General features: G+C 41.6%; 1 protein-coding gene across 1 annotated transcript in view; it reads right to left on the reverse strand.

Annotated features, from left to right (window-relative positions):
• The window catches only part of LOC116394068 (LIM and calponin homology domains-containing protein 1), a 74,697-nt gene that overhangs the window by 35,098 nt on the left and 28,200 nt on the right, over nt 1–11,399 (reverse strand). Inside the window, 3 exon segments of the mRNA XM_031866856.1 lie at nt 823–929; nt 7,764–7,833; nt 10,284–10,354. Of these exon segments, the coding sequence (XP_031722716.1) occupies nt 823–929; nt 7,764–7,833; nt 10,284–10,354 (248 nt within the window).

Raw genomic sequence — 11,399 nt, forward strand, 5'->3', positions numbered from 1 at the left:
ACACACACACACACACACACACACACACACACACAAAAAACACACAGTATATCTTAAGAGCTGCATGCACTTGTTTGTGTTACCAAGCAACAAAGTGGGAGTTGTGGTTCAGAGAGCGAGTGTTGTATTTGGACAGAGACCAGTTGTGTCAAACAGATATGGTATTGTTGCTTCACCGACAAAGGCTCTACAAACTTCCACTGACTCGGTTATTTATGTTGGTTGTGAACAGGGAGATCGTCTGATGCACAGAATGACTGACAGACCGTGACACACAACCAGTGACACAGAACAGCCATCTATTAAGACACAATTAAAGTGTTCATCAGCAACAACACTCGGTTCATCCACTTAGTAAAAAACAAGCCAAGCTCAAGACTGGAAGAGAAGACCTTTAAGCTCCAGAGCAGCTACTGCTGTGAGCACCCTCTCTCTGTCCTGTGCACTGAAGCACAAAAACATCAAACCTTTATTTAACCAGATACAAGATCACTTTGAGTCATCTATTTAACACCTGGTGTTTGCAGTCATAACCGTGTTTTATGCTGCCTTCTGGACCAGGTCCATCTTTAAAGGCAATACAAACAAAAAAATAAAGCTGAAAACACCGTCACACACAGAGCACAAAAGTCTAAAGATATTAATCAGTCACAAAATGCACAAGGACAGTCTATTTCTCAAATAACCATACAAATAGATGTCAAAAAAAACAATTGCCTTGAAAAATACTTTTTGACCTTTACACAAGACTTGGTGGACATTGTGCTTTAGAACACACACACACACACAGACACACACACACACTGAAGCTCTGAGACTTACTTGGCGGTGGGGCGCGTCGACGTGTCCTGCAGGTCTCCAGGGTCAAACAGTTGGGAGCCTTTCAGTCCCAACTCCTCACAGCCGCACAGAAACACACTGAGGTTGTCCTGCACAAAAACACGCAAACACACAGTTTCATCAGGATAAACACGCTGTTGGCAGAGACAGAAGGCAACGCGAGATCAGGTCCATTAATTGCACAAGGTTTGAACTCACCCATGACACACACACACACACACAGTTTCTCTCAGATTCACTTCAAATCATACAGTATCAGAGAAAATAAACTTCTGGCGCTACAGCAAAGAAAATGAAGTCTGGCTCATTAAGAATGGCACACACTGCTAATCTAAACATGGACAAACACACACACGTGAACACACTTCAATACTCTTACTCTTCTACACTTTAAACCCTCAAACGTTCATTTACAGACCTGTGGACAAAGTCTCAACAAGCCCTCATACAGTGTAAAATTCAAATGAGTCTGCGCACGCACACGCACACACACACACACACACACACACACACACACACACACACACACACACACACATCTCTGGCCAGTGTGTGTGTGTGTAAGTACAAGAGATGCCAGGAGTCCTATTTTAGGGATCTGAACAGGATTCATCTATTTTCCCTACATTAAAAAAAACATGCAAAGACACACACCACAAACACAACATGAAAATCAGGATACCTGCTCGGCAGAAACATGACACCAGCGGGTTTTGTGGACGGCTTTCGTGCGTCTCCTCTCTCAGACGACTCCAACTTTCACTCACCACCTCTCTGCTTCCTTCAAGTGGCTTCCGTTTTTTAATCCTCCCTCCTTCGCCTGCTTTCCTCGGTCGTTCCTTCTCCCTCTTCTTCTTCCCCAACTTTCACTCTCTCCCCATCCTCTCAGTCGTCCTCCCTCTCTCCTCTCAGACAAACTCTTTGTTGGATGCAACCTGAGCCGAGCTCTCCTCTCCTGTTCCCAGGTTCTCTCTCTCTTCATTTCTATGCCTCTCTATCCGTAGAGGGACACAGCCAAAGCCCTTCCCTCTTTCTCTCTCCCCACCTCTCTCTCTCTCTTCACCCTGATTGTCTCAAGCATACTCTCTCCCTCTCTCTCACACACCAAAACACAAATACAATGCCCATACATCCCTATACAATACGCACACATTTAGACAAAATGCTGTTTTAAATATAGATCCTTTCATGTGATCGGACTCACAAAACACAAAGAGACATATTTACATGTACACACTAGCAGGTGTAAGATCACATGCATGGCTGCAAACACGTAAACAAACATACTTGGAAACACTTGTTCTCACGATCCTTTCACATTCGGAGCAAAACACCAACTCCAAACCCACCCTGCAGCTTCCTGTGTTTTTGGGACAGCGCCATCTCTGCTCTCCTGCTGAGGCAAACCCCACCCACCGATACACACACGCGCACGCTCACACACACACGCGCGCACACACACACCAGGCTCTTTGAGCGAGGACACAGCGATCTCTCCTTTTGACAGTTTTATTCCAGGGAGGACACACCCTACAGTGGGTCTCACACTCACACTGCTCATCAGGGTCACATTTGACTTCAAAATAAAGGGCCTTAAGTCCAGTGGCTTACCATGAATATCAATGTGGACTCTATTTAAGAATATTTTCTAGATATTAGAAATGAAATATCACTTGCGGGACAATTAGGGACTCCCTTAGTGTGAGGGGACAGTCTGTAATTGGGACTGCCAAACTTTTTATGACCAGAATTTGACACAAATAACCCCGCTGGATGAGATTCTGAAGTTAAATTTGTTTTTGTTAGACATACAGCAAGTGCTTACCCATTTTGCTCATGAACTACTTGATACAGTAGTAACTTATTTCAAGATCAAACTTTAGCAAAAACTTAGACGCATGTGAGGAAGCTAGGAGAATAAAGTGGAAGACTGAGCCTATTCAATAACTGTGCGCAAGCTTACTTAATTGCAGCCCCCGGTTTTCCTCCTCTCTTCCCTTTGCTCTCCTCTGTAGAGGAACTCCAATGTGGAGGGAAGAAGATGGAGACCTATACGTTTGATAAATTGTCCGGATTGTGTTCACATGCAGTCTACACCTCACTGAGATCCCAACTCAATGCGAGCCAGTCCACCTCGGCATGTGGTCTGGCTGATCGGATCCCAATGTGATCCAAGATCTGACCTTGAAGCGTACAGACTTATAAGTTTACGTGTCCCGGCATTGACAAAACAAAAGTTGCATTGAAAAGACGTGAAGACTTGAAAAGGAGTGTAACCACGGCCTCTTCTCTGTGAAACCAAGACACATGTGATGAATGATCATGATATTAAGCAGCAAAACTAAACAAACTTAAGATGTTTGCTATAATTATACAGCCTCTACCTACAACATGTTGCGCAATCTTTAAACCATTGTCACTGTGAAGAGATATTTTCCCTCAGAGACCGGCCCCTCATCAGCTATAAGGAACCACCAAGGAAACCATATTTCCAAGAGCATTCATCAAAAAAGGGAGCGCTTGTTTAGTCTAGTTGAGCAAGAAGCTAGATGGGGATCTGGCGGCGTTGACAACAACAATCTCCGCTATCACAGAGCAACTCTGACTTCAGCTGTAAAACAATGTTGTCTCACAATTTCACACGGCCTGGAATTGAAATAACAAAACACTGCAATAAACAAGCCGACACACAATTAAACAGGCTAATTTAGTAGCAACTGGCATGATGACAACAATGTAGTGGGTGTTGGCGTGTGTGAGCATGTGTGTGTGGGTCTTAAGAAGTGAGCATAACTTGTGATTTACAGGTCACTGCCACAGGAAGCTGGGCGTCTACCGCAAAGGAGTGACTGGCAGCTTAATGTGTTTGTAGAAGGATTGGGAGGTAGAGATTGACTCAAAAGAGCCTGTCTACTGTACTACAAAAAAAAAAAAAATTCTACACATTCACAACAAATCTAAATATGTTCAGAGTTATATATATTTAAATTAGCACTAGATAAAAGTTTATCAATATAAGTTAGCAGAAAGTAAACCCTGATCTGTCTAAAGGCCACATATTCAAAGTTCCAGTATTACTGACTGTGTGTGTGTTTACACTGTAACTACATGTGTAAGAGTGTGTGTTTTTTAACAACCCTCATTGTAATCAATATCCGACAACCACGATTAGACCACCAAGGTTTCTCAGGGAAGAGGATCAGTGCTCACGCCCTGATGTTGGACCTTGACAGAATCCAGAGGAAAGCCTCTCAGGATGAGGAAACGCAACACTGGAGTGTCAGTAAGATACGCTCCAGATTATTTTCCTCTCCTCAACTCCCACAAATAAGAATAAGAGGAAGAGGAAGGGGAGAGCCCAGCATGATGAGCTGTGTGTCCTTAATGTACAGAAATCACCTGCTGCATGTGATGTGAAATTCACTTTATAGATTCACCAACACATACTAATGTTATATACATAGACTAATACTTTGTGTTAATGTGCATATATCTATGCATTCTCACTGGCGTTTGACCAGTATATCCTCCAGTATTAGCTAACTGCAGTGACATCAGTATCTTTGTATATGTTGGTCAAACTGCAACGAGAAAATACAGCACGTCAATGAAAAAGATATGTTTCAGTTATTTTAGAAACAATGCGGTCACAATGTAAAAAATGAATAAAGAAATAAATAGTAGATCCTTTAAAAAAATGTTTGATTAAATAATGGGTTTATTTTATAAATAGACATTAAGCTGTCTATAGTACACACTTGTGTGAATTCATATTATTTTATCATCCTGTCATTTTCAAGTAAAACCCTCTTTACATCCATTTAAGTTGAGATACATGGACTTCAGGATGACCGACAGGGCTCCAAGAAGCTCTCACTGCAATCAGGGTAGTTGAATTATCTCAAGACCTTAATCAGGCATACAATCCCTCAGATGAATATCAAAACTGAAAATCTCCAAAGCGGGTATAACTGTTTTTACATAACAGTCTGAGGTGGGGTTTTTTCTGCTGCTCTAAACTTTATGTCTGGAAAACAACACATTTTCAAACATGTGAATCACTACCATTCAACGTGTAGGGCGATCTCAGCTACATGTCTGTTTACACACCGTAAAACATGAGCATACCAGTCGACCCGGAGACGGCTGGGAACAGACCACGCAACAACCGACCTGTTCAGACGAACACTGAGCCACACAGGGACGAGCTGCCAAAGCACTGAGGTAGCTGCTCTAATTACAAAACAGCCAAACCTCCTCAGAGACTCATTTTCCCATTAGCCCCCCAAACAGGAAGGGGAAGGGGGAGTAGCCTGTGTTTTATTACGATGGTCCAGATAACAGCAGAGGCCTTGTTTATGAGTTTCTCACCTCTCTAATCACAGCCAACAGGAAGAAAAATCCCCGCAAAGCCATAGGAGGAAGCTGAGGGCCAGAATTATGAAACTTACCAATAGAGGGTCATATTGTTTAGACTGGAATTAAACCAGCAGGTGTTATTTTAATATGTTGTCCTCAAACTGCTACTGTAAACATCTTCAGTTGATGGTTCATCTGCCCCCTTTGGGCCAGGCAGTAATTGTCATGTAATGCTTTTCGTCCTGCAACTGCATTGCCTCTCCTGAGACAGTTGTTTTTTCAGTCACTGTTTGAGATACAATTCCAAACTTGTGAAACTAACTAGCAAACAGTTCAACAATCACACAATCTTTGAAACATCTTCCGCTACATCAAAATAAATGAATCAATGCCTCATTTGCGCTCTTAGAAAGCATGGATAAGCTTTAAAAATGGTACCATTTGTTGGCATTAATGTCTCCACCTACTTGGTGTCATTATTGAAAGAAATTTTAATATGAAACTGCTAATGCAAATCAAATTTCTTTTTGCAGCTTTGATTAATCTTTTGAAAAATCAAGATTCGACAATTAAACGCCCAATTAATCAACTTGTGAAAGTCAATAGTTTTCACAGAATAATGCAGCTTTGTAGAAAAATGGCACTGCAACCCGATGGATATACGAGAGTGCTTTAAATAAACAGGAAAGACATGGCTGTCAGATGAACTGATTAGAGTCCATTAGGCTACAAATACAGGAAAATTTGATCAAAGTGAAGAATGCAGGATAGTAGAACCAGATGAGGAAAAACAAGAACATTACCGAGATGGAGAGAGCACAGAAGCTCGTGGGTTTAACAGCTCTAACAGGATAATCAATTGTTATTCTAGCAGTGATTGTATGAGGGGATAAAAAGGCCCGTAAAGAATGTGGCTGTGTAATTATCAGACACTTGTAAAAAAACAAGAGAAGGCTCATTGGCAGCCATTAGTGACGCCATGAGATAAGAAAACCCATTTAAGCCCAACACAGACTTTCTGTCCTGTCCTGCTGTGATCCAAATAACTTCTATCAGTGTCTTTAAGGAAATAGTTCATGTTTAGAAGAAAGAACTCTCAGTATGTTACAGAGTAACCATTTAGTGATCAGTGCCATCGAGCCCTCGCAGATAAATACAAAGTTTTATTCCTGATCATTCATTTCTGTACTGTAACCTGGTGCATACCAAACAAGATCATCAACAGAATAGCCACGCTGTTTTTACAGAAACATTCTTTGACACAGCAGTTAGGAATGCCATTAAGAGCAAGTTAGGCAGGAAAGATAGACGGAAGTACGTCTAGCGTGAGTTCCAATCCGCTCAACTTTCAGAGCGCCTCTGTTTACGCACCGGTCCGGGTCCTGAAAGGTTACTTCATCCAGATCAAGGTCTTAGGTCATCATGAAAGGGCTCCAGTGTATTGCACTGTACTCTACTCTGAGATACATCAGTGTTCTGGTCGACTGGAATTCACAGGCTCTCTTTTCAAAGCAGGAGGCAAACTTAAGATTCTTAAATAAAACCATGGACAACAACGTACAGTTTTCACTGAAGGTTTCAGCATCTGGAAGAAATTTCTCCCTGCTGAAGATGAAAAATACATTTTGATGGTTTCAGTAAATCAAACTTAATATGTTTAGTGAAAGAAATGCAATGGAAAGACAGTAAATGATACTGAAACATAAGCTCCTGCAGATATGTAATGTTTTGATATATTTCTGAGTGTTTTCTTTACAGAGTGGGAGTCCGCAGATGATTTTTGTTTCACTGCAGAACTGTCTCACTCTACAATAAGTGAGCCGCTAAGAGCTCAGTGTGACACACGACAGCTGAAACGGAGAACTTTCAGCTGCAGGTACCTGTAATCAACCCCCGATTACACACCTGGTACCGTATAATGCATGTCACATGATTATTGTAATACTCCTGGGCACTAAGTTTATTCAGTGGAGGTTGTGGGGATATTTATAACCAAGACTAAAAAAAAGAAATCTGGAAAACGGACAGAAAATCACACTCCAGAACATAAATAACCTGAACAGACACCAACAATGAAGTTACATGGTGAGGTACTTTATATGAGGCACCTGGAGTACGACAGCGCTGCTAAACTTTAGGTCACCTTTCTGCTTCGGGAATCTGCACCGGTATCAACGCAATGATCTCAATTTACGAGGCTGTCATACAGTACAGCCCTTATGCAATGATATGTATGGAGTTTTGTACTTTATTATAGGATTACAGCAAGTTTTTAACATTAGACAGCACTGAATAAGACTGTCTGAAAGCATTCCTGGAAAGGGAAAAAATAAATAAATAGGGAGTTTTGTACTTTATTATAGGATTATAGCAAGTTTTTAACATTAGACAGCACTGAATAAGACTGTCTGAAAGCATTCCTGGAAAGGGAAAAAATAAATAAATAGGGAGAAAGAGATGCTGACAAAAAGGAAGGAAAAGGAAGAGACAGAATATAGATCCAAGAGGATGAAAGGAAGTTTTTGTGGAAATGCTCTCAGGTTGAGTAAAGGTAGAGGACTCACCAGGCCAGCTATGGGTGTCGGAAGCCTGTTAATTTTCTTCACCAGGCCAGGTTTAATAGAGCTCAGCAACCTAACAAAAGACACACAGGGAGGGAGACATCACCAGTCATGCATTTCAAATGTGTCTTCATGACAAGTTGTGTTTAATATGTCCAATGATGCATCGCAAAGTAAGTCCAAACCTGCAGGTGAAAGATAAAGAGTGTGTGAATTGGTGAATGTGTCTCTTCGGAGAGAAGAAGGGGGGGACAAAAAGGGAGAGAAACATTTTTGAGGGTCCCACAGAGGCTTCTGGAAGGTTTATACTAACACAGATCCTAAATCAGAGCGGAGAATCGCTGCTTCTCCTTCCACCCACTGGGAGCTGTTAAATAGTTTTATTGCGGTTCATATCGCAGTGAACCACCAGGCGAAGAGGTCAGACCTTCTGCTGTCATCTCTCGGTGCACACACAAAGAAGGAAAACGTTTCTTACAAAGTTACAGTACATTCCTGCAATCTCAGACAGATTGTCAGTCATGAACGAGCCACAGTTTCAGAGTTCCCTGCTCTCTCCGTCTCCAGTTTCATCTGTTGTGTGTCTTTTCATCAGAGGAAGCACTGTAATGATTCTTCCCTGTAGAAGACAGACCCACCCTCGGATACTCTTGCAGTATTAGATATCAGCGGCCCTGTGATGTTGCTGATGGCATTCCAGCAGGTATTCTGCTACGAGCTGCTGTAATTTACCTTTGTAGTGAACTCTCATCTACTTTGGCTTCAGTGAGAGACTTCCTGCCGTACTGTATGTTTCCCAGAATAACTTTCAACAACCCCAAGAGAAGGGGATGTTCTCAGTGCTACATACAATATGTGTGGGTGGGGAGAGTGGGCAATGGCAACAGTGAAGACAATATTTCCACTCTTGCAATACTGCCTGGAATGAGAATAATGCTGCAGTCTGCATTATTTCATTGTTTATTTTCTCTCCAAATTGCAACAAAAAGAGTTCTCTGATTCTCTTCCAAGATGGATCGGGACAAAAATGTTTTGGACATTTGGAAATAATGAAATCAAATTGTTTGCCAGTTATCTGCAGGAATATGTGTCCACTGAAGACCGTCACAGTTTAAACTTGTTACAGGGTCAAAAGGAAGTGCCAATGACTACGAGAGAGAGAGTTTTCCTGGATTTTCAAACACAGACACAATCAAAACAAACAGCACAAGCAACATAAATACATCATCTTATGAGGGACAAACACATTGTGTATCAGGAGAAAAGAGGAAGAGGTTGTGGAGTGTTTCAATGTGGAAGTAGTGAGATCAAAACAAGCCTCACACAGGAAGTCAAACATGCTCCGTCCTCTGCTGCGTGGATACCGTTTACATGCATTGCTTGTGTAGGCTGATGATTAAATCACACAGTCCAAAACACAAGTATATCAAATTTGCAATCATATGAAACAGAAAAAAAGGAGCAAATCTTCACATGAAGCTGGAACTAAAACAAGTTCAGCAAATCTATTGCTTGATAAATGACTTAAATGATTAATTAGTTATCGGAATAGTTGCCAATTAATGTTGTGATTGACTAATCGATTAAACGGCTAAATGTTCCAACACTAGTTGGTGATTGTACCTGTGATGGTCCGACGCCAATTTCAATGACCTTTCATATCCAATTAATCTGCCTGATATCGATTTTGTGAACACTTTTTCCTAATTGTGTGAATCACACATTTAGAAAACAATATCATGGCCTGATTTTTTTACGGCCTGGAGTTACTTCCTCTAGATGTTGCACGATATCCAAGAAATTCCGAAACCAGTGGGGACACTTTTAAATTGGATGTGATGTCTGTATTCACAATAACGATGGTGTAAACATTGGGGTTGTGCAACTGAACTCGATAGTCAGGAATGTGGAAGAAGCGTCTGTGTGTGTTTTCGGTCTCGCCTAATTACGAGTGTTCAGACGAGAGTTCACGGTGTCACAGTGGACGACGATTTAACATGACGGCAGTCTCTCTGATCACTGGACCACGCTGGTGTAACAAGTCAGTAAATGTTCTTCCTATTCATTCTGAAACAAATGGGGTTATGCTATGTTGACCCAAGAGTTTTATTTTATTTTAACTTCTTGTTAAGATGAGGAAGGAAGAGCACCAAACTATGTAAATCATAAACCTATAAATTTGATAAAAAGAATGCAAGAAGAGAATTTGTGAGTGCTCTCTTGATCTCTTTGTGGACATTATGATTCTGACCCTTGCACTCCTCTCTGGACCGGAGCTTTCTCTGGTGTTGCACCCTGTTTAAGTCACAGAGGAACACGATATGATCTCAGTGCCTCAAATGAAACAGTCTAATTAAAAGAAACTATATTTCACAGTCACTGACAGACAGTGGTACAAATGCATCATGTTCTTAAGGAAGAGAATAAAACCAACAAAGATAAAAGCCGAAGAGACGGCTTGTGGACAATTTAATTACAAAACACAGTCAGATAAAAATAAATAAAAAAATAGTCAGAACTTACTCGCATAGCAGTATGCCGTTCTCCAAACCTCCTCTGAAGTCCTTGTCACCAAAGCATCTTCCTGTGACAGCCTACGGAGAGAACAAAGGGAGCGAGTTAGCAAAATATAACGATAACAGGGCTTATTAAGAACAAAAAGCAGAACATCAAATGATCAAGTAAGCCTCTGAATCTGAAGTCTAGACACACAAGCGCCACTTGGAAGGCAAGAAACGAGCCCAACAACCTTTATAAGCACTCCTTTCACGTCTTTCCTTCACGGTAAATCCTGAGAATGGTATGGAGAGGTGCACAAAGAGCTGCCGGCCGTATATCAAGTCCCTCTCTAGTTAACAGCGCTACACGCTAACAAGCTTGACATAAGCCGCAATCGTCCCGACCAAATGGCTCTGGCAGGCTAATGTGTTGTGACAGGGGATTTATTGGGAAACAGTTACTGAGACCCTCTGAGGAGGAGAAGCAGCCTGTTTGCATGTATTGACATGAATACAGTACATCAGCAGGCGTGCATGCTTTGGGACAAATATTGCAACACAAGTAAATGCTTCTTATTTGTAATACAAGACATGTAAGTGGCTCAGGGCAGCAAACTTTACGGTTCAGTCACAGCAAAGTTTATAAAACAAACTGAATCTAAATTCATGTTTTCTGCTCCCGGCGTCCAACTTTCAGCTTAAGTTTTGACCTTTCACATTTATTTATGCGAGTAAACAGAACGTCTCATTAATGCATTTCACCACATGAAAAACACACAAACATCTCGAGTGCAAACATAAACAAGCAGCAGTGAAATAATTGTCTCCCACTCCAGGATATCTGCTGTTACGGGACATTTAGCGCCAGGCCTACTTAAAACCCATTTATTCTCACAAACACTGGCAGGGATTTGCCTGCACCCCCCTTTGGACTGCCGGTTTGAAAGCCAAAACAATTACAAGATAAAATTTCCTGAGAGTTTCTTTTACATTTATTTGCACAGCTGTGGAAGAAAAGTGTGGAGGAGTTTCTGGGTGTTTCGTTTCTGTGCGCTTCTTGGCTCGTCTGGGATCCTGGATCTGTTACAAAAGAAATGGACTGCTGTAGACCAGCGGTAGGCCTCACTTCTGCTGCTCGGGG

Source organism: Anarrhichthys ocellatus, unplaced genomic scaffold, assembly GCF_004355925.1.
Source record: "Anarrhichthys ocellatus isolate YVR2014 unplaced genomic scaffold, GSC_Weel_1.0 scaffold37, whole genome shotgun sequence".
Lineage (NCBI taxonomy): Eukaryota > Metazoa > Chordata > Actinopteri > Perciformes > Anarhichadidae > Anarrhichthys > Anarrhichthys ocellatus.